Source organism: Struthio camelus, chromosome 5 (genome assembly GCF_040807025.1).
Source record: "Struthio camelus isolate bStrCam1 chromosome 5, bStrCam1.hap1, whole genome shotgun sequence".
Taxonomy (NCBI): Eukaryota; Metazoa; Chordata; class Aves; order Struthioniformes; family Struthionidae; genus Struthio; species Struthio camelus.
The window spans coordinates 56,477,828-56,501,855 of record NC_090946.1 but is presented as its reverse complement, the minus strand read 5'-3'; the positions used below and the strand labels follow the sequence as shown (position 1 = coordinate 56,501,855).

The 24,028-nt window shown below is 36.1% G+C and overlaps 1 protein-coding gene across 30 annotated transcripts in view; it reads right to left on the bottom strand.

The window, feature by feature from the left end:
- Positions 1 to 24,028, bottom strand: part of MIPOL1 (mirror-image polydactyly 1) — a 210,869-nt gene that overhangs the window by 61,814 nt on the left and 125,027 nt on the right. For 2 of the 30 annotated variants that reach the window (XM_068946502.1, XM_068946501.1), the window contains 2 exons: positions 21,669 to 21,802; positions 18,262 to 18,996 (listed from right to left, as the gene is read on the bottom strand). The exons of 26 other annotated variants lie outside the window; for them this stretch is intronic. In XM_068946502.1, the coding sequence (XP_068802603.1) occupies positions 18,879 to 18,996; positions 21,669 to 21,802 (252 nt within the window). In that variant the 3' untranslated portion in view covers positions 18,262 to 18,878. Of the gene's footprint in view, positions 1 to 18,261; positions 18,997 to 21,668; positions 21,803 to 24,028 lie in introns of those variants that run through there. 2 more of the 30 variants (XM_068946504.1, XM_068946503.1) reach the window with 1 other exon arrangement.

Genomic DNA, 24,028 nt, shown 5'->3' with positions numbered 1-24,028 from the left:
GATCAAACAATTAACCATAACACAATTTTGCTCCATAATCTAATACTATTGTTGGTCAAAATAAATATCAGTTAATGACAATTTTTTTTTAATAAAAAACATTGTTTCACAGGAACAAAAATGCCTTGTGAAGATGCATTGATTTAGATGGAAGTATTTCTGAGAAATCCCAAGCAGACTTCCTGACACAAGAGAGAACTGCTCTCCAGCCATGTGGTTAGGGTATTCCTTTCGGATGCAGAAACCTAATGTTGAGTCCTAGTTGCCTGCATTAACTCACTTTGGATATGGCAGATTCCAACCAGTGAGGAATACTTCCCTGCTCTAAATCCACGTGAATTGCCTACAGTTCTGGTGACTGCCATAATCATTGGTGTGTATCCTCTCTCTCTAACTGGCAGAAGTAATTTTTAACTAAACTGCTAAATACATGAAAAATACGTCCAGACAGGAAAGGCAGGATGGGGAAGGAGGCTAACTCCACAGCCCAGTTATCAGAAATTTGAGGGTGCTCAGTTTGGATCAAGGAACTGAATCTAGGGGTTTCACATATATGATGTGAGTGCACTGGCCTTTCAGCAATTATAGGTGCACCTTTTTCCTGTTATCTCCTTAATGCTTTCTCCTTACATTAAATAAATTTAAAATGGTAAACTTCCTTTTTTTTTTTTTTCCAAAACAGAATTATCATTTTCCAGAAGTGCTGTGCTGCAAAATTACTTAACGCCACCCTCCCCAACTCAGTCTCTATACTCTCCCTAACTTAACATACTTTTGGAGCTTTACAGAGGACTTGTAAAAATATCCCTAGCTGGAGTCCAGATTCTGTTTTGATCACAAGGTCATAAACAGCAAATCACACACTAAGAATACATGATCATACCATACGAATATTACTTGTATGGTCATTCATCTCTGAGCAGTCCTGTTTGAAATGACAGCAATAGGTCACCACAAACTTTATCCAGATTGTGCAATCGGGGGGGAACAGTGACCAAGTAACTTTTCATTGCTCTGGCAAAGAAAATGAAAGGATTCGATAGCATTTTTTTACTAGACTGAGTACACATCTGATTCATTTTATTACAATAAGAGAAAACTGAAAATTTTTTAATTAGTTCAAAGAAATACCATTTGGACCATTACGTCCGAGATGTGAATGCCTCAGTCTTTGCACTGCATGGTCACAGCACCCTGGGAAGTGCACTGTACCAGCACTATTTGGCAAACAGTTTACCCTTTCACCTAATGACATTCCTACAATAGCTCGTATTACAGACAAATTCAGTCCATTATCACATTATGCAAGAAAATCTCTACATGAAATGCTCATAATATTTTCATCTAGAATTAGCTTAAGAATTTGCTCATCTAACCTTACATACATTGTTGATACCAAGTTTCCTAAGCATTTGCAGTATTATTTTGTAATATTTTACACCTGTTCCAGGAAATATATGGAATACTGAAAATGCAGAAAAAAATTAGCTATCCAAAGCACAATCCAAGCCATCTGTCAAATATGGGGGTATAATACATGGAACTGTTGGACTGTAAAGAATGATTTGAATCACAGAGTGAGGAAGATTAATTTGAAATTCTTCCTCTGTGAGGCTGACCAACTGACTTCACAGAGTCAAGATTTCATTTACGGTTCATATTCATTCAAGTACACAGCTTGCAAAAAAAAAAAAAAAAAGAAAAAAAAAGAAAAAAAAAGAAAACCCAGAGATGCAACCACAGATAATCTGCTCTGTGGATATAGATAACCAGCTAAGGATACCAGACAGCTTATTTCAGGAAGAATTTAAGCTTTGTGACAACAAAAACTCTCTTGAATAATTTCAAGGACGATAGCTCCAAAATACAGATTCATAACCAGATTGGACTTTGCAGGTAAATAATGTCATGTGCAGAGATGCTGACTTTTTAGTGGGAAGGATTTTATTAAAAACACAGCTGGAAGTAATTCTTTAACATAGCAAGTAGTTGGGTCTCCATATACAAACAAGTAGTTACTTGTCTCACTGCTACATCGTGATACATACCGTGAAAAGAAAATCAAAACAAAACAACAACCAAGAAGACTTCATCATAATAGTGAAGCAAAAGCCATTCATCACAGTCATTTTTGCATGGTAACTATGGCTTTAGAAACTGTACAATAAACATAGCATTTTAAAATAACAAAGATAAGCGAATCTCTTCCCTTTTCAGATTAAGGAATGTTTAGAGCTGTGGACATGTGGAAAGGGCATATTTCTCTATGCTCTGTAATTCAGGGTTGGCTTTGGTGATATCATGTGGTTTGTTTTTATAATGATCTAAAAATCACTTTGGTGACATCACAGGGTTTGTTTCTATAATGATCTAAAAATCACTTGGAAAATAAAACTATTTCAAAGAAAAAAAATGGAAATACACCAGCAATACAGAGAAATTGGCCTTATTTGAAAGGAAATTCATTAGAGGAAGTCAAGATGGAAATGACAGTGTAGGCTGAAGTAAGCTGTATAGCCTGGAAGCAGCCTTTCAAGTTGTGTTTGAGGCCTACTGGCAGATTACTATGGGAAAGTTTTAAATGTCAGTACCCATGATAAACCTGTTGCCCGTATAAATGACTTTAGCCATTATGATATCAAATCAATATCTGCTACAAACAGTAAATTATCAGCACAGGATCCAAAAGGTAGTGTTGTAATGTTGTCTCAGAAGCTTTACAATAACAAAGACCCTATTCAATAAAAAGAACATTCCCCTCAGTCCCAGAAGTGTCCTATCCAGTTCTGGGCTGAAGTGAGCTGGCACAGGAACAGAAGAAAGTTCATATTAGAGTTAGACATGTTTTTTTTCTGTGCTACAGACAGAAACAGCGTGTACTTTCAAGATTCCCTGTTTGGTATGTTTTCAGGCTCTACTAAGAGCCCCAAAACTGTCCACAGCAGCCACCTCTTTACTACTAACAAGAACAAGCCAGAAACCTCTCTTCAGCCCTGAGGCCAACTGGCATGATTCGGCATGTGTTCACATGTCAAAAAGCTCTCTTCCCTCCATTTTTAACAGAAAGGGCTGGTAACATCCACACTGTCTAATGGAAATAGTTCCTGGTACGCAGTCCCACTGCCTGAGAGAATGTGTTAAAACTGTGCCAGGGAGCTTGCTAACAAAAAGCATAGCTGATTACATGCCAGTGAGCAAACCTTTGCCCTGATCCTATTTTAGTTACTAGTGTAGATATAGCTAGTTAGTTTTGTCAGCTAATACAGCCTTAATAAACTGATCAAGTTTGATAAACCTGACCTATCTTATGAGTTTGACTGACAATTTGCTTCTCTCTCTCTCCCCCCCAATAAGCAGGTGAGGCACTCCTGACTGTTCAGCAGATCTCACCTGTAGTTCCACTCCAAAGTTCCAGGAGCAAGCCTTGCTCTGGATGAACCCTTCTAACCTCACCTCACTACCCAACCGCTACTGCAGACTCTACCTTATAGGAGAGTCCTTAGCTTTGACCTATGATCAGATATTGACCACGCCCTTCCCTTGCCATTTGGACTTGGTTATCCTTTGGCTTCTCTGTTATGAGAGAGTCACTTATTACGGTTCCTGACTCCTGATTTCAGCATGGCACCAGTCCCTTAGTCCAGCTGAGACACCCTGACAATATTTTACAGATGCTTCTTTCTGTAAGGAAATACATACATTGAAATTATTCATGCCTCATGAAAGTGGTAGAAAAAAACATCAAAGCTAATAATTTGAGCAAAAAAAGCAGTTAACATTTTATACTCCAAAGCTTACCATTGATACCTAGTGACACACTCCAAATCAAAACCTTTCATGCAGAGACAGAACCATCGTTGTCACTTGACAAACAGTACCTTCTGCAGAAGGCAGTGGTGTCAGAATCCGATATTCATACAAAAACTATGAATCTTTTAAACAGGCCATGATTCTGCACAAGATTTTTAAAATGAGTTGTTCAATGAGTTGAAATGACTTTACTGGGACTGCTCCTGTCCATAACTCATGCAATATTTGGAACAAAAGGCAGGGAAGAGCTTGAGTTAATGTTTACTTATGTGTCTTATTCTTACGGAAAACGAATTACTAGAAGGTATACACACTGAAATTTATGTGGTATTTTTGTACATATACAAACTCAGAATCAATGCATTGAGGTCAACAGTAACTGTTCTACTTGAGAAAAGAATAAATTATCATTGAATAAGTGTATCTGTTAACAGGAAAATGAGGAACAGAAAGAACCAGTGTGCATATGCCCCAGACGTGTCCAAACTTTGAAGTACCAAGACTTTCTCAAAGCGACTTTGAATCTGGCAAGTCTATTAATGCTTTTTTTCCTTTGATATCTGAAGTTCTTATCAGACTACTGAACAGAACAATTTGGGGTCATTCCCCAGATGGATTAATTTTGGTGCCTGACGCTGTTCAGAAAAAGACTAAGGAGGGTACCTGTTCCTGGGGCTGGTTGTGGGCTGCATTACCTTGAGCCACTCACGCAACCAGGGTGACTGTGAATTCTGAGACACTGAACAACCTACTATTGCATCTTCTGTGATGAGAGAATCCTCAATAGGCAATTTAAAACAGCTTCAGGATCTCTCTGTGCCAGAGAGGTGTAAAATACCACTTTCATACTGAGACTGAGTAGCTGGCTCCAGTTTTGATCATATTTATATGCAAAACAGCTCCGTGAGTCTTTCTTTTTCCACATTCTTACTGCAATGTTTTCCACCAAAGTAAAACTCTGGCTAGAGATTTCAAATTAAGGTATGAGAGGTGAACCGAGGTGTATGTGAGAACATATGTTTAAGCCTTTATACATCTGTCTGCTGGAAAAAGTACTAGAGAGGATTCTACAGATGGCACTTTCCTATAGAATCAGCAGGGGACAAATGCCTCCACAGGTTGGTATAGAACTCACGAAAAGTACAGAGTTTAACAGCTGGACAAGATCTACTGATATGAGTGAGTTTTCTTTGCTCAGTAGGTGCTGATACTAAATATTTCTGGCCATTTCTTCTAAAACTAATCTATTTACTAAATTTCATATGAAGTAATTATATTTGTCATTAGTACATATCTATTAGATATGATTCCATTAGAACTTTACCTTGGGCAAATGCACTCTTTTCATTTTCTACAGAGGTTATGGCATACAGTTGCAGAGCACCTTTAAAATCTCTGTCACAGTTCACTCTAGACTTGACTACATTCTTAACTACTACTACAGGAAAAAAGGTGGTTCCTGCATAACGGATAATCCCTGTAATCTTTGGAGGAAAGAAGAGGAAGGGAAGAGAATGGAAAGAACTATACATGCTATCCACAATCATTTGCTTTAAAATCATAGTTTGCAAAATGAAACAAGGTAACCCAGAGAAAAGACAAAGATTTTTATCAACTAGTAAATGTTCTAGCACCTTTTCACAGAATAACCTGATGTAGAAGGTATATTTCTTCCATCTAATTTGTGCAAGGGTAATGAGACCACTTCAGTCACCCAAGACTGTAGCATACAAAAATCATGTCCTGTAAATCCTGATACAGTAAACACTTCTTTATATGTCACCGTCTTACAGCTGGAATTCTAGCCAATGCTTTTGTTATACAAAATAATATTTTATACTTTTTCACTGCACCTATTATATATTTCTTCACTTAAACACCTGCTGAACTAAACTTGTCGTGCCAGAATATTTTAAATTATGCAATCTGCATTCTGTCAATGGCAAGCACTTGGGTAGAATTTCTTATATACCTTTCAACGTACTCAGCAGACAATGAAAGAACTCAGTGTACAGGAATTTTTGCCAATTGAAATGCTAGTGAAGCAAGTTGAATCAAGTGATCTTAACTAACTTTTAGGAAAGAATTACAACTTTTCACCATCAGTTGACTGCTTTAAAATACAGCTTTAAATGCTGTTTCTTAGAAAATTTTATTGATTCAGTCTTTTAAACAATCTGCAACATATGCCTGACTTGCACATAATACTTGAGGCAATAGTTCCTTTAGTACTTGAACATTCTCTTTTCATGTGTAACATAATGAATGCTAAATTTGTCTCCAGCTTGTAAGAAAATTTTGTCCTGCAGGGAAAATCCTGTCCTAGTGAAGCCAACAGAATTTTTGCTATTGACTTCAATAGGATTAACATTTCCCTGTATTTGTATACATGCATTGTCTCTCTATTTAAGGATGAGTACTTCAATTATATGCATGCTGTACACAAGCATAATACACAGAATAAGCTTAATCATGAGCGATTTCTTTGCCTTTGTGTTTGCTTACAGATACTACAAATGTAGAGATGCTTAGACAAGCATGATGTAGAACCCTCTCCAATTTTGTAATATTAAAATGGTGAGATACTTGTGTAGTGCAAGGTCTCATCTAACATTTACTTTTAAATTGAACAATGCATATAGACTTCATCAAAGGAAGGAAAAACAACCATCTTGGTTTCATCTGTGCAAAAAAGTTTGTGAAGGATCTGAACTGCAGTAATAAAATCCTTCAAATAACCATCATTTTCAGAATGATGACATCCCCTTTTGGGAGGGGTGCAGGGCTATTAAACTCGTATAGAGAAAGGGGAAACCCATCACTTTCTTTTGCAGGCTGCTGAATTGCCTAGGCATACTGCTGTGGATTGTAGCTGTTGTATGAAACTCCGCATGCTTTTGATCCATTTTATCTTGCAACTTAGCAAAGAAATGTTGCAATAAGAAACACCAACAAAGACCTGAAAAACTTAAGCTCTGGATTACCATATTGTGTTCTCCTGCCATTCAATGCATCAGACAAAGGCCATGGTTCAAAGTAGAAAAAGAAAAAAGAAACTGGCCACAGAAAGTGCAGAGCACAGAGTAAATAATATTCCTCCACATCCCTACTCTTTCATAGATTTGTGGTTAAAAGAGTTGCAGCAATTAGGCTTTTGTTAATTACCAGCTGTTGAAACAGATGTGTTGACTGTCCTTATTAGCCAACAGCTGGGACAGGAGAACAATTGATGCTCCTTAAAACCAACAGCCAGCTGCTTTGCAGTAATTATCTCCAATCAATAATACAGGTGATAAAGGCAGCAGAAAGGTTATGAGCTTCAATAACCAAGCTACTGATATTGAATATTACTGGAATTTATGGCTAATTTTAGAAAATGACGAAAATAGTAAGTTGCTGCGTCTGCTGTCTGCACTGTGTCAAGTTCAAGCAACATGCAGAGAACTTGGGGAACACAACCAGAAGAAAACTGCATTTTTTTAATCCTCTTGCTATGTTTCAAATGTCTTGTTGATCTTTAAGGAATGCTTTCTCTTTCATGTGAATGACTAGATTTCATTTCATTGTTCACTCAGTTTTCCTGTACGCTTTTCCTTGCATCCAGTTTTACCATAAACGATTTTTGGAACATCTAAATGGTAATTCCTAGCTTTTAGAAAATTTATTATACAATATAAGACATGAACTCTGAATGATTAAGGGGCAGGAGGCATCCCTCTAGAGTCTTAGGTTCTAGTCTTAGGCATGCCACTGATCCTTAAGGAAATTCACTTTTTGGAATTCAGTTTCACTATCATTAGAATAGGAGAACTATTTTTATGTTGATGGATTATTTTGTGCTTAATTATTTCAGCATACTATTTAAATGCAAAGTAATACTTGTATAATAAATTACTGTAACAGGAAAAAAATGACATGCATTTCTAGTATTGACGTATGCCAAGGGATATAAAATGAATAGTCCTTTTAGTAGCACAGAGCCAGACTTCCACTGGTGGGAGCCACAAGCATAACTGGTAATATCTAAACGGAATATATCAACACAGACAGTTGCATGCTTTGTAGTTATTTTTGCTCCTGCTTGATTTATATTTTCTCATCTCCATAGCCTGTTAAAATGCATTAAGAAGTAAAGCAAAGGAAAGCAGAGATTTCAAACCATTTCTATTAGCTGTGTAGTTCATCTCAAGCCAACAAAAGACATGTCTACAAGAATCTACAATCATGTCTATTCACTAATTAGTCTGCACTTAAAGACACTGCCTTACTGAAAACAAGGATTAAAGCTGGTTGAATACTCTCCCTTTCATGGACCTCCCTTCTGTCTCTGTTGGGTCATCATAAGCAGCTTGTTCCCTGAGCTTTAAGTATGGAATCGACAATCAGTTCTGTGCGCATCCATAGGCAGTGGGGCAATTAACAGGAACTATCAACATTTTAAAGGACATATAAAGAAATCAAATAGCCAAAAAAAGATTCATCCATGAGGATGAGTAAAAGTATATCATACTCCCATGGCAGCTATGTTTTAAGAAAGATATGTTGCAGGATACTTGACTTAGTATTTTGAAATAAAGAAAAAAAAATGTGTTTTTCCATTCCCACTTCAGAATTAAAAGAAAAAAGAACCCCTCATTATAGGAATAAAAATGAAATGGATCCTTGCACACACATCCTTACATCTGCTAATAGGAATTCAGAGCATGCTATAAAACAAGTACAGAGCTTGAGCCTAGCTGTCCATTTCCTACTCTTAAAAGAATGCTAAAAAAATACTTTCCCACCTATTATCTACTTCAGTTTGCATGAGGACCAATTACATGGGCTAGACTTCCAAAATAATAAATTATCAGTTACTACATAAACTACGCAAGAACTGCACTGAAAGCTTATTCAGGGTAATGAACACGCGTGAGTGATTCACTGCTGTTAGGAATATTGTTTCATACAATTTACAATCTCATTACAATCAAATTGAGCCAAAACCTTTCTATAGAATACATTTTTTTGATGTTTATATGATGAATCTCACTCCAAGAGAAAGTTGGAGAAAAGAAGCAGATAGATACACATTCTTTCCTCTTTAAAAATTATAAAAAGCTGTTCCGTATTCTTTTTTTTTCCCCTCCTCCACCTGCATGGACCACTTCATCTTGCCTATCTCTTCTCTCAGAAGAAACTGCCTGAGTTCTACATTAGAATTTAAAAATTGTCATAGATTTTGTCTGTAGTAGGAAGTGAAAAGAAGAAAATGGTGTAATGGTCACAAACTGCTGTCTACCTGTCACAGGGGAAAGAAAGGAGAAGGAATAGTTTAAAGTAGCTGCTTTTGATTTATTATTTTTCCTTTTTTTAAATCCAGCTGCTTCCCTCTATCCTTGTGGCATTTTCAGACCATCACACTGGGTTCTCCCCTGGAAGACAAAACTTGGCTCTCTTGTTTGTTATCCATGAACGTGCCGGGGGGATGGTATGGAGGGGAGGGAGAGAGTGGTTAAATTTTGTTCTGTCTCTGCTTCGGTCTATCAAGGAAAGGTTAAAAATTAGACTGTGCCAACTAGAAACTAATCTGAGCAGTGGACAGTACAGGGCCAGTCTACCTTAGAGAAGAGATCTCAAGAGAAGTTTATATCCCATGTGAAAAGATATTAAAGTCAGGCTAAAAATCAGGAAATTCTTCAGAGCTGGTGATCTCCATGGATTTCCATGGTAGCAACTGCTACACAGTAAGCAGGAGAAGCCTTGAAGAAGAAAGAGACAACGAACATTGTTTCACTCTGGCCAGGACACACTCTAGAAACTTTCAAGTTGCATATATGTGGCAATGGCTGCCTAAATTCTGCAGTTAGGATGACCAGTTTCACCCTATGAATTGATTACAATTGACGCTAGATCTCTGCAGAATTAATTACTATAACTTATTCTTATAGCAAAAAAGCACAATAGGGTGTGTACTGTTTGGCCACTGGCATTCTGTCAGAGAACGGAAAGCACACGGACTTTGGTCTCACTTCTTGCAACAGCCAGTCTACTAATATACAGCTTGACTGGATTCACCACATAATTACAAAAACTCTTCTCAGCCGAAAAAGAGACCTAAGGAGATCTGAATTAACAAATAAAACTGACACGTTCTGTTTTCTGAGCCTCATGAATCCCAGCTATACCAGACCGGCAGCAAATCTGTCCCAGTGAATTAAATCCAATATATTTTAATGTCTTAATATCCATGTTGCTAACAAAACTTTCATCTAGTTCAGTATATATCATAATAACCCCTTGTATCCTATGAAAACGTAAGGTTGAAGATTGCTGCCTGAAACAAATCTTTCTGGTCACTCATAAAATTTTCGTAAATGTGACAGTCAAGCTCTCAACAAAATTAACCTGGCAACAGCTGCATTAAAACAAAGTTACTGCAGCAACCAGTAACGTCATAGTGTTAATAATTGACATGAAAAGAATGAAAAGGTGAGCAAGGGATAGAGGACAAAGGAAAGATTTTAGTACAAACTTATGCTGGTAAGTAATCAATCAAAATTAAGATTCAAAAAGCCAGTATGAACGTTATGTTGAAAGCTGAAGTGAGTTTGGTATCTTGGACTCCTGAATGGAGCTTGCAAAACTCCATTTTCTCAAACTTGATTTGCAAAATTTGACAAACAAATCTCCCACTGATTTGAATCTACTTTCATTCAATACCCCAGAGAAACTAAAGCAAACGCTGGAACAGTAGCTTCTAATGTTTGCTGTATCCAAGAAAAATGCCGTTCAATTCCTGGTTCTACAGGTTAAAGCAGGAATTAGTAATGTGGTGATAATGAATGTTTCTTTGATTTACATAATCTAACAAAAGACCACTCCCCTTTGAGGGAAGAACTACATCCTAGTGACACTGTTTAGAAGAAGCTGATTCACATGACTGAATTATCAAGAGCCTCAGGTGAAATGAACTACCTTATTAATATCTAAGAGTACTACTGCTAGAGGTCAACACAACAGGAAAAACTTACAAGAAAATACAGTCAACACTAAATACTAAGACATCAAGATTTGCTTCTTCAAAGCATATTTTTGTCTACATTTCATAATATGACAGACTTTTGATTTTGTATAGAAGTATAAAAGATCCCTGTTTCAGTCTTACCAATACTACTTTACACTTTGCCAAAAATACTGATAGCTGGGTAAAATTTAACTGTTTTCTATAAAAGATAATCCCCAAACTTAGTTCAAGTATTAGAGTTAATAAAGTGGCTAATTTGTACACTAAAATCAAATACTACAGAAGAGTGTACTTGCAACATTAAGGAATTTGCAAGTTCATCCCCTAAAAGGAATTGTTTTTTAGTGAAGTTAGTAGCCAGCCTCAACATGGCTCTTGAGCTGTGACAATCTACTGAAATCCCACCATTACTTAATTGTTGAAATCCAGCTATGCTCCACCTCTTGAGGGAAAATAAAGTACTGCCTCATACTAACTCTTAAGCATATATTAACAGCAGCTGAATAAAATCTTTTAGCAAAGTTTTAGTGATAAATCACGAAATGTAAATAATTAAGGACGAAGCATAACTTCAAAATTATTTCTGAGATATATTTACAGTTCACTGGACTTATTTACACAGAGCCCAATGCTGCTCCCACTGAAGTAAAGTTGTCACAGTAAGTTCAGCAGAGGCAAGGGGTTTCTTTCTGGTGTAGTCAGTAAGAAGTTCTCACCATTAACAGGAATTAATGAACTTCTATATTAACAAAATTTTCTATTAAGAGTAATTAGTACTTCAGGCTACAAGAAAATGTACTTTTATGGCCAAAGAAGCATCATTTAATTTTCAAAGTCTGCTGTGACTTCACAGTATGACGTAGATTAAAATAGCTATAAATTTTTAAAAATATATTATTATATATCTATTAAAACATAATAATATACTTTATATATAGCCATATATAATACAAAAATATATCATTACTATATGTTTATTTATAGTATACATAATACATATCTAGGTATTTAAAAACTCATTAGATTTTCTTGATTTACCACACTACATTCTGAAAAACTCTGAGGACTTTATTTAATAGGTAGGTGATCCATGAAAAGGCCTTATTTTTCAATCAATCAGATTGCAGTAGCATCGCCAGTTTCTCTGAGGATAAGCACTTCCATATAAAACAAAATTTCTACCACTACTGGATAATCTGCTGGATAAATCATAATCAGCAGTAGTTTTTCAGCTCTAAGGGGCCACTCCTTTGACTGAGTTGATAGCATCCCCCAAGTTGCTTGCTTTACTCCCTTGGAAATCTTTATTTTACAGATTCATTCAATTTTAGGATTTTTTGTAATTGTCCTTACACTATATTTTGGAGAACTATGGTCAGGAATAATTGTTTCCTATAACTACAAACACCATCATCATCATGATGTAGCATTTACGTTGAAATACTTATTGCTACAAACACTGAAACTGACTGTTAGTATCTACAATAAATCTTACAACTCAGCTGAGAAAAAAACACAGAGTAAATAAATACTAATTGGTAAAAATAAAGTACATTTGATAATACAAGGATTTTGTTATTTTGTTGCTATTGCACAGGACAAAGTGATTTTTTTAAACAAAATATAAGAAGTTTACAGAAGTTTGTCAAACAGTAGAATAACCCTTAATAATCTTTCCTATAGCAAAATTCTAATATATGTATTTCACAATAATAATTCTGCACAGTAATTATTCCACAGGAAGAAATAAGTAACACCTATTAAAAAATAAAGTTAAAATCTATAATATTAATTGGTAAAAGCTCCCTTGCCAACATATGTTTTAGGAATTTAATTTCTGTTTTGAATTTGATGAAGAATATTTTGTTAAAAAGATAAATAATGGCTTCACACCTAATACTTCTACATACAGAGAAGGGGAGCACAATGCTAGAGAACCTGTGTCAAGGTAAGGTTAATCTGCTAACCATGTATCTTAAAGAAAAGAATATCATCAGCAACTGATTAAGGAAAAGTTAACATACCATTGGATTTTAAGGAACACATCTGTAGTCTTTTCCATTTTAAACAATGAAGGACAGAAGTTAGACCACCCTTCGTTGTTTAATGAGTTATTGAGCTTTAGATAGAAACTCATTACACATACCACATCTCAAGAAGTTCTGGGCTCATTCAAAACAGAATGCCATTCTTTATCAACCAGAGTCATCTTGTTATCATTGTTATAACACATTTTTACAAAGATGATCTGGAGAGACAAGAGTAATTCTCATTAGCGACTAAAAAAGCACTTTAGGATTTAGTCCGAATTCAATAATTCAGTTCACAAACACAACTTTAGCACATCTGAGGCTTGATTTAAGATGTATTTTCAAGTGGTGTAAATGGAGGAGAAACACTTTGTAAGTATGAGGTACAGCTACAGGTTGACACCGAATATATGTGTGCATATATATATGCGTGTGCAGGCCACTCCTACCTTTTCACACAGGCACATATGTGCACAAATATACACACAAATAATACACACAGAGAAACGAACCCCTTCCTTCAGCCACCTAAAGTTTAGGTGAACCAGGTATGCCCAAAGAACATTTCATCTGTCCTATTTTAGGCATTTATTCCTATTGCCTGTTTAGGCAGGAAGAATTGCCCTGTGGTGGTATGTCTTCCTCTTTGTATTGAGCATAAATTGAGCCTGGATGAGAAGCCCGTTGACAGCTGAAGCTGGGTGAGTGAATTCCTCCCTTTAGCAGAATATTAATAAGGTCATTAAGTCAAGCACATCGATATTAGGAAATGCCAGGGTTAAGGCTACCTGTACACACACGTTGTGATGCTACTTTTAAGCACATGATCTTTTTTTTTTTTCCCCACAGAATTCTCAATGATTGTTGCACAGGATGGACCAAAACCTGGGAATGAATCGTGCCTGCCCAGTGAAAGAGTCTGTTATCTGTATATTCCGGGGTTTTTTTGGACTCATTGGAACGGTAATGCAAGAAGAGAGCAAATACCCTCCGTATTTAAGAGAACTGAATGCTGTCCAACAGAAGTGGAGTCTATCCGTCCTTTGGTCAAGGTTCTTAAGCATGACTTAGCAGAAACTTTTCAGAGAGACTCAGTATGTTACCTGTTTTCTGACTGCATGGATAAATCGCTCGTGTCTGCTCTGCAGAAGTACTGAGCGCTCACAGCTGCACCTGAAGTCAATGGTAGACATAAATGCCGTATAATGCCTGCAGATCAGACATGACATGAAATTATACAGATCACTGAAGGCTTCAAAGCATGCTGAATGCAATTAAGAGGAAAAGTAAAATGTAAGTGGCCGTCCACAGATGTTACAAGTGAGAAAGTTTATTTCCAGCATTCTCTGCCTGCCATCCATGACTGAAAAGAAGCAGATTTCGATTTTGTGAAATAGCACATCAGTGAAAGAAGGGACTGTATGAACAGGATAGCCTACACCACACAAGTAGGAGGCTAATCTTCTCAGTTGGAAACTAGCTGAAGCGGCCAGGATATTAAATCAGCAACACAAGAGGAGGTTATTTGGAAGGCAAATGAGGTGCATGCTCAAATTCAGCACCTAACCAGCAAGTTGAACCAATGTGGCAAAGAATATAATGAAAAGAGTATCTTCAATTATTTATGTATTGATCTTACAAGTCTGGAAAAAAAGGAGCAGAGAATTCTCATTGATAAGACGAAATTTTATACAAATAGCTTACTCAAATCATGTGGACAATTGGCATGTTAAAATCTCTGATTATGAGAAAGGATAAAAGAGGTGATAAGGGAATATGATACTTAAAAAAATAAACACCCCCCTATCTTTATTCCTTTTACAGTGATCAGTAATACGGAATCATAGCTCTTGAATACGTATAGATCAATGTGCTAACTAAAATAACTTAAGAAACACTTGCTTACCACCAAATCAAACTAGGGCAGAGGACTCATTTTTCTTAAGCATGCATCTATAAGGTTTGGAAATGAAAATAATGATGAGGGTACTTCAGTTTGGGACACATGCTGGAAGTCTCTTATGGTCAACAATAAACTGGTATTATATATTTTTTAAAAATGTACATTATTTACCAGTATTAGGTAAATAACGTGAATGTCATTATAACACAAGAGATGTTAATCACTGTACTGGAGATTGGCAAATACTTAGAGATAAGTGATCACACACTGATTAAACTTTATGTGGAAAAAACAACCTCAGTCTTTATATGTCCAGAAACACTCAAACATACAAAGGATTTCAAAACTGGAAGGAAAAAGGATAGAAAAATATGGCAGAAAACTGGGGAGTTCTTTAAAGGTAGATACAAAAAATATCTGACCTGACAGCCAAGAGAAAGAATTCCTCTTTCAAGTACAAAGTAAGCATATGTTAAAAAAATCACGCAACTACAGAAGAAAAGAGTACAAATAGGTGGAAGTTATGCAGTAACGCTAATTGATAAGAGCATCTGAAGACATCAAGTAAAAACGCATAGCTGGCAGGGCTATGGTTAATAAAGTTGTCTTATTATTAGAGGATCAGAATACATCTTAGTCAATGTGCAAGCCCATTCCTTGTTTGGAACACCTATACTATAAACAGCGAAGTTTAAAAAAAAAAAAAGTGGTTTAGCACATGTCAGTCTATATATGGAAAAAAATAGGATGATATAGTTGCATTTTATGCAGAATTAGTAAGCACTTTTCAGTATTAAAGAGAGATACTTTTCATATTTACAGATCCAGATAATTTTCACATTAGCTCTAGCACAGTTGGTAGACAGGATCTCTGGCTGGCTGATGTTCACTTTTAATCAAGCTTAAAATATTAGGACATTCCTCAAGACTAGAAGGGCAATAATAGTGTATCAATAATAAAAAAAGGACTAGTGGGATTAAAACTGGGCCAGATAAGTGAAAACACTGGATTCAATTAATACAGAATTTAATGAAAGGAATATAATTACTCCTAGTCAACATGTTTTTGTGTAAAGTAGGACTTGTTGAACAAATCTGATTTCCTTCTTTGATGAGATTAGAAGCAGATGTAGTATAAAGATTTGTTAGGCTTTGACTTATTATCATATAGTAGTCTGATAAAAAAAAAGCACTCTGCATTGTCAAGAAAACACTCCCCTTGTGGATTAAGAACTGACAGTTCTAAAAATAAAATACACACACAAAAAAACCCATCATGTCAAAAGGCAATCATCACTGAATAGCACTACAGTAAGGTCGTGCAGGGATCAGTACTAGGCATAATCTTAATATATTCTTCAACTACTTGGAAACAGGTAGACGGGCTAGTAATGTTCATGAAAACAAAGAAAGAGAGTAAATGATGATGGTAAAACAATGTTATGGGTCACTTGGTAGTTAGGCCTATTCAAATCAAGTGTATTTTAATATAAACAAATGCAAAAGTCTCATTCTAAGAGCAGTGAACACAGGCTACGCTAACAGAAAAGGTAACCAGATCCTGAAAAGCACTGACTATGAAAAAGATCACCGATAAACTATGAATGTGTGATGACAGTGTAATGCTGTGGAAAAACTGCTGAAGTGCAATCTTTTGGTGTATCAATAAGAAAATAACAAGTATATCTAAGAAGGTGATTAAGGTGATTCTACTTTGCATATGGCACCAGAGAAAAATACTATAAATATGCATTTACATCTGTGTCCACATTCTAAAAAAAAGAAAAGAAAAAAAAGATGTTAAAAACCTGGAGAACATGCAGAAAACAGCCATACCAGTAATGTAAGTACTACAGAAAATGACACTTAGTGACAGATTTCAAAGAGTTTACTCTGTTCAGATTATAAAAAACCCTGAGGATAAGTCTATTCAGCAAAGATTTATAGAGATAAATGTGCTAATTCTGAACAAAGTAAATCTACCAGGAATAAAATAGTTGTCTAATTGTTTGCCACTTTTTCTCATTCTCTCAATAACTAGGCAGAAAATATGAGATACGAGAATTTTTTAATCTAGTTGAGTGAGCTGAAGTCTAATCGCTAACAGTCACCCCACCTCTTGGAATCTTTACAACAGACCTGGATACCATTCTGGAAAATATGTTTAAACAAACATAAGTTACTGTACTCAATACATTGACAACTGGTGAAATTAATGATCTGTGATATACAGCAGACCAATTGAATTATCTAAAAATTACTTCTAGGCTTAGCCTTAAATGCTAGGAATTTATGAACGATAAATATTTTAAAAGGTAAAGTCTTATATGCCTCAAGTAGGCATGCAACATTTGTGGATGCTTTTGACCTTAATTTCTCTGTGACCTAGTTTCCCCATGAACCATGAAGGGAACACCCCTTACTCGTGCAGGAATATATTAATCATTGTTTATTAAACTTTTGGTTTTCATTTGTAACATTAAATACCATGGAAAATCCCCATGATCATTACCAAAAATTCTATTTTCAAGAAAAGGTTTGAACAGTATCCAGTAAACAAGGGATAGGCACACATAACGAACAAAGAAGATAAAAAAACATATTGACTGGCTGTTCTCTGGGTCCTGTGTGGAGCAGGGATGCTGTGAAATAAAGCATACATGATCCTGTAAAGAAAAATGGTAATATACTGTTTCAGTAGAAAGGATAGAAAATGAAGATGCTCACTGAGAAATGCCAGAATTAAGATCAACTCTTTATTAGCTGTCTACTTCAATGTAGCTTTCTGCATGCTTGATAAATAACAATGTACACTTTGTGTACGTACACAGTACTCGTCATTATTGGCTATATAACCTGCCGTCCTAAAGGAATGAATGTTCTGATGAATACCTTTGCTGAAAGCAACATCACTTGCTTGCCCTATCCTGCACTCCTTAAATCTCCTGCAATTTGTCAACTCTGAACGCAATACTTCTCCAGGGGCCATCAATGAGCTTTTCACATTGCCCATGTCATCCATTTTTTCTGGTTGATTAGTGGGGACCTGAAGTAATCTTTCTGCTTCACAGAATAACTAATACCAATACACACAAAAATACCCAGCTCTTAACATGGGACAAAGGTCTTCAAGGATGTTCAAGCTGTTGTTGGCCCAGTGAAGTGACCGTGACTGATAAGGAAGAAACAATGAACCAAGCTGAAAAAGGAAGGATAAGTTAGGAAAACAATGAGGGAAGACATAAGAAAACATTTTTGAGAAACAGGGAATAGAAAAAAGCTCAGTGATGCTGAAGATATGATGTTAGGTGTAAGAAGAAGAGAGAGAAAGAAGCAATAATTTGGATGAAAACATGTAAGACAGAAGAATGTACAGCTCAAGGTACTTTCAGAGGTAGGTCGAAAGATAGGAGGAGGAGAACATATAAGAATGAAAATTAAGAGATAAATTTTGTCATATTGCATTTTCTTTTACGTGACAATTTCTGTGATTTTTTTAATTTCATTTTTTTAGAAACTTTCTATTTTGAAGCATTTATATAAAGGAGATTTATCTGAAATGTTTGAATACTGAAATATTGATCAAGATTTTCAGTTCTGGCTTAGTGACCGTAAGTCTCCATTTTATGACATCTAATTTGAAACAATTTGAGAATTAGGAATGAATCTAGCTTAATATACTTAAAGTTGAAGGACATAGCATACATAAGAGGTTACTCAACATGCTAGAAATCAAATCAGATTATTCTTCTAAAGAGACGAAAGTCAAATTATTCCAAGTATCAGAAAAGAAGACTCACTTTTCTTTAACTTTCTTAAAAATGTGAAAAAATACTTCCTTTTTTTTTTCCAGGTCAGAAGTGTCACTGAATGAATCTTTGACTGCAAAATGTAAATAAGTTTAAAATTATGCTTGAATAGATTGCAACAGAAGTAGTTTTGGTGCCAGTATCTTTTCAACATCAACTTAATTCATGTACTGTCTCTTTTAATCACCAGCCCCTACCTCCTGCCCCCCACTCCCAACAAAATTGCCAGAGATCAATTGGTGTTCATGCCATTAAAAATGAATGAAAGGCATGGACTTCAATTTGATAAGCTAAAACTCTTCAGGGTTAATGTCATCACTTTAAATGTAGCATAAAAAGAGCAACAGAGAGAAATGATTGAAGCTCTTCACCCCAGCTATACTGCTCTTGATAGATGTGAAATTTGCAGGTCTGCTACTAGAATCTGTATTTTGAAACCTAAAAGAAAAAAATAAGAAAAAGTTTATATTGATACTAAAAGGTTTATAAATGCTTTGAGGACAAGGATCTCTTTAAATAAATATAGACCAAAGTTCTTCTGTACCAGCAATACTAACAAATCCTTCTTTGCTAAAGATCTTCAACCTACGTTCCCGTATACTTTCCTCCTGCCACCTCTCCTCCCCTCAATAATGCCCCCACAGTTGTCCTCATAACATCCTCAGATTCTACCTATATCCTGTAGAGCTTTCTATTACAATAGTTCCAGCTCACCCTACAACCTATATTTACATTTTTGGTCCATCATTTGGACACTAATTATGATACACTGTTGGAGAGCTGCCTCCGGCCAAACAGTAATGTTTCAACAGTAACTTATCTGCTGATAAAAGTTCTTCTTGCCTATTCCTTGAGTGGGACATTAGGAGTTTTATGAAAATCTCTAACTAGATAGATGAGAGAAACCCTATATGCACAATTGTTGCACAGAGAAGTTTAAGTGGCAGAGCAGATGTGAATCTCTCTACCTCCTCCTTCTTGTTCAGAACCTCTGCTTAATTGAAAAGTGAACAAGGCAAGTGGATTTTCACATTTTTACAGTGAGCAGATGACCTACAGCTTCTAGAAAACAAGCATACATATCAGTTAAAGACTTTGCAGGTGGCAACCTCCTTGAGAAGATTAGAGGTAGTAGCTGATGCATCAGACGGTTAAAAACACAGTTTTCCTAAATCAAGTACTGAATGTAGAAATAAAATCCACTGCATGTTGTTTACAAGTAAGAATGAAGTGCTTTGCAAATCCCAGATATTGATATATTTTAGAAACAAGCCAAATAAATAAACTGTTTGTCTTCCTGCAGACTTCACCTTGAGTAAGAATAGGCATGATAATACCATTTTGCCCATGCAGAACCAGATATACAAAAGTTTTGCTATACTGTCTGAAGTGGGGGGGAAGGGGAGAAACGGGGAAGAGGGGAAGAAGGGGAAGAGGGGTGAAGGAAGGAAGGAGGAGAGGAAGGGGGTAGGGGAAAAAGCTGCACTGTAACTTCTGGATTTTGGCTGTATTTGCTATTTTTGGATGTATTTTCTCCAGACAGAAGAGTTCCTACAATATTGATGTGATCATGAAGGTACAGGAAAAGTGCAAAGTTAAATTTGGGAGCGATCCCAAAAAACTCCTTCACTGATTCACTGCAAATGCCAAGACAAGCTCTTTTTGAGAGTCTGTGTGAAACAGTGTTCCCAGGTGAGGTGCTAGGTATCCATCCTAACACAGCTACCCAGTCAAGACCAGAGACAGCTAATGTAGGGCTTGTCAGAGCAACCATGTGAATGACCGTATCCATCTGTGTACGCATCCCCTAAGACAACTATAGCCTACAGCTGGGCCTGCAGCCCAGAGCTGCAGCCTTTTCTTAGATAGCTGGCTGATTCTGTCTTACTTCGGCAGTGAATTTGTAAAGACTGGGGTATCTCACAGAAATTTTAACACTAAAAATCCCCAAGGGAACAGCTAGAGTGACTTACTGGATGGAATCCATCTTGAGTCTTTAGAAGGAAACAATAAATTGGTTTTGACCTTTCTAAATCCAGGATGGTCTGGTTCCAGATAGGATCATTTCCTGATTATGAAACAGACTGAGGAGAAGGTTAAGAAACTTATGTCAGAATCTCACAACAGTACCCGGAATCACAGGAGACAGAAATTTCTCCCTAGTCCCCTGCCTAACAATTCAGGAGACAGAAATGTGATGAATGGAAAGGAAATTTAGTGGGCAAAAAAAAAAAAAAGGAAAAAAGAATACTCTAAAAGACAGAATAACAGAGTAATTAATTCAAGACTGCATTCTTCAGCTGTGTACTAAGTCACTGTCATCAATATCCAGATTTTTTTAAATGTAAATCTCAACCACAATGAGATACATACACAATGATATGACACGCACATGCTTATGACATGACAAAAGCAACAAGCCACGGACTTAATCTGTTTTGACATCACTTTTGTATGACTTCCTCCTCAGTACAACCTGGGGGTGCTTTCATAGGAGAATAAACTTCAGTGGCAATATCAAGCAGACACTGGTTTATTAACATGTTTCATAGAGGCAATTCCATTTTGAAGACCACTCAAGTCTTTAACTGCTACAAAACTGCAGCCTTTAATTTTACTCTTATTTAACTATCAGCTTTTATAGGGAGCAGGAAGTAATTTTAGCAGAGGTCAAAAAGTGAACAGATAACCAGATTTTTCAAGGTGCTGAAGCTGCTGAGGACAGGTTCTTATTGGGATTCAAAAATGGCCTGAGTGGGTTACATACCAAACTGCCATCAAAATTCATGAGAGGCAGGCATCCAAACCACTTAGACACATTTGAATACTAGCTCTCTACTTACCTCCGTCCTATTGAGATCTGTTTTGCCTTCAGAAAAACAGCTGCATTCACAAAGCCTTTTCTTCTCCTTTCACATATTGCCCTTACCCCAGCTTGCTGTTAAAACACATCTACCTCTGGTAATTCAATAAATGTGACAATTTCCCTATTGTTTAGACATACAATTTAATCTTCTTTAAAGCGTCTCTGAAATCAATTTTGTGAAATCTTTAGATGTTTTGTTCTCCCCATTTCTTAGTCTGGGTACTGGCTTACAACCTTTACTTACATGAAAGAGGATACTGCGTGGATTTCAGTGTGGATTCTCAGTTGAGCATCTAGCTCGCTAGCTCTTCTCTGTGTCCAAAGCTGATTCAGACCAATGCTCTCCAGATTTTCTAGTTTTTTAGAATAGAAATTTTTCTAGAATAATTTAAAAACAGAGACATTTAAAAAAATAGATTTTCTAATCTCCTTTCCTTGCAGTCAGTTGATTTAGCACTCTGCATTCTCTAGGAGACAGCTCCATCAGAGCATGCACAAATACCAGCATCACTTCCTGAAGCAAAAGTCAGTGCTTTTCTATCACTCCTGCTGTAATATTATTGAATCACTTTTTGGAACATAGTTGATGTTCTAATAAATTCTATAAAGAAAGATAATAGTGATACTACTCAGTTTATAGGAAGTGCCCAATCTGGAAGAAGTTGGCCTGTTCCCACCTTACTCTGTTGAGCCATCATGGTAGACCAACAGCAGTAAAGTGATTGGGCTCTGGCTTAGGTGTCTTCGGCTAAGGAGTTTCATGTTGTTCATTCCCATACACTGACCTTGAAAACGTCTATCAAGTTTGCAACTCTAAAAGGAACTCAGCCTGAGGGGGAAATCATCTGCTTCTATTATCCGAACAGTATTTCCTTTTGCTCTTTCTTTATACTTTAGAAATACAAAAACTGATGTACACTAAGTGGTCCATAAAAAAAACATTGAAAGTATAAGGCATATTTTTATAATCAGGAATATCATGCATGTTTTCAAGAGTGGAAGGTAGAAGAGATGCTAAATCAACTAAAAATACTAGAGAAAGTGGTTAATTTTTTCTTAAAGAGCTAACAATGTTTGTAAAACATGAAGAAGATGTAAAGGCAATAATAAATAAATTTGAAGCAGTAGTAAAAAATATGCAACCCTCTCATCATACAAATATCTTGAATACTGACCAATAAAATATTTTAAAATGTCTAAGCTAGAAGGACATTCTAAGCACTGAAAACACATGACGTATTTCAGCCTTTCATTTTTTCAATATTCAATCTCCATTTCCTAGTTTTCAAGAGATGCTTATTTTATACCTAACCTAACTCTATAACCCACTGCAGGACAAGTAATTTACATGATAAAATGCAAGCTAGCACATTACGAAAAGTTAATATACATCAAATATTAGGGTTATGTCAAGCAAAACTACTCAGAAGAGTTCTAAGGTGAGTTCCTTTTTTGAGGGGCATGGTGGGAGGGTTGTGCCTGCTTATTTTTGTTATTTTTAACTGGAGTATTTGTGCATGTATCTCCAAATACTAGAATGAAATATTACTTTGCAACAAAAATATCAATTTTTGATATAATTTTAATTACAAAAATTTTGAAAAAGCCTAAGCTGATTTTATTTTTACCACAAACAAAAAATTACCAGCATGATAAAAATTAAGCTTAAGAGGAAAAAAAATATAGGCATTATCTGATAGCATATAAAAATTTAGAAAACTTCCAAGTGTTTCCAGCTAGGCCCAAAAATGCTGTTAATGATTAGCTGCATAACAAGAGATTTATCTCTGTCTTTTTTTTTTTTTTTTTTTTTGCTGCAAAAGCAACACATCCATATTGCAGGTCCCTCTGTGCCATTCTTAGGCCACTTTCAGGCAGATTGAGAAAAGCTGGAAAGTAAACACAGGTGTTTTAAAACTGGAGCTGCTGTCATGGACAACCACAAACACCCTTAACTCTGATGTGGCAACGCCTCTTTTCTGCCCTCTCTTTTTAAAAAAGCATTGCCCAAAAAGAACACGTCAAATGTTTCACCTTTCACCACCTCAAAATAACTTGGAGCTTATAGCATTGTTTGGCAAATCTCAAACAAACAGATCATTTTTTCACTCCTTTTCAGATGTAGCCAACTACAAATCAGTCACATGAAGTAAAAAGCCATTCTATTTCTCATTATTTTATTTTCAGTATAAGTCTGCTGATTTACCTGTGAACGCCATGTTTCAAGTTGAACATTTCCTTCCTCAAAACTAATTCAGACTGCTTGTTTTCGTGACCTAGATTCAACTAAAAACATAGCTAGGGGATTCTGCAATAACTAAACAAGAGACTTAATCTTGTGGAAATGAGAGCAAAAAAACAAAAACAAAAAAACCCCAATCCCCCAAACCTAAAGAATGAACCTTGGAGGTTTTTTGACCATTGTGCAAGAACTCATGCAAAACTGAAAAAGTATTAGCTTGTAAATTAGCTTTTCCAGGAAATGGCACATCCCTTTTAACAGATACGAAGAAGCACTGACTAGCTAGAGAAAACGTATGGAAAGCAAAAGCAGAACAAATCCCCAGCAATTATGTACTCTCCACTTATGAGGCTGATATGAAA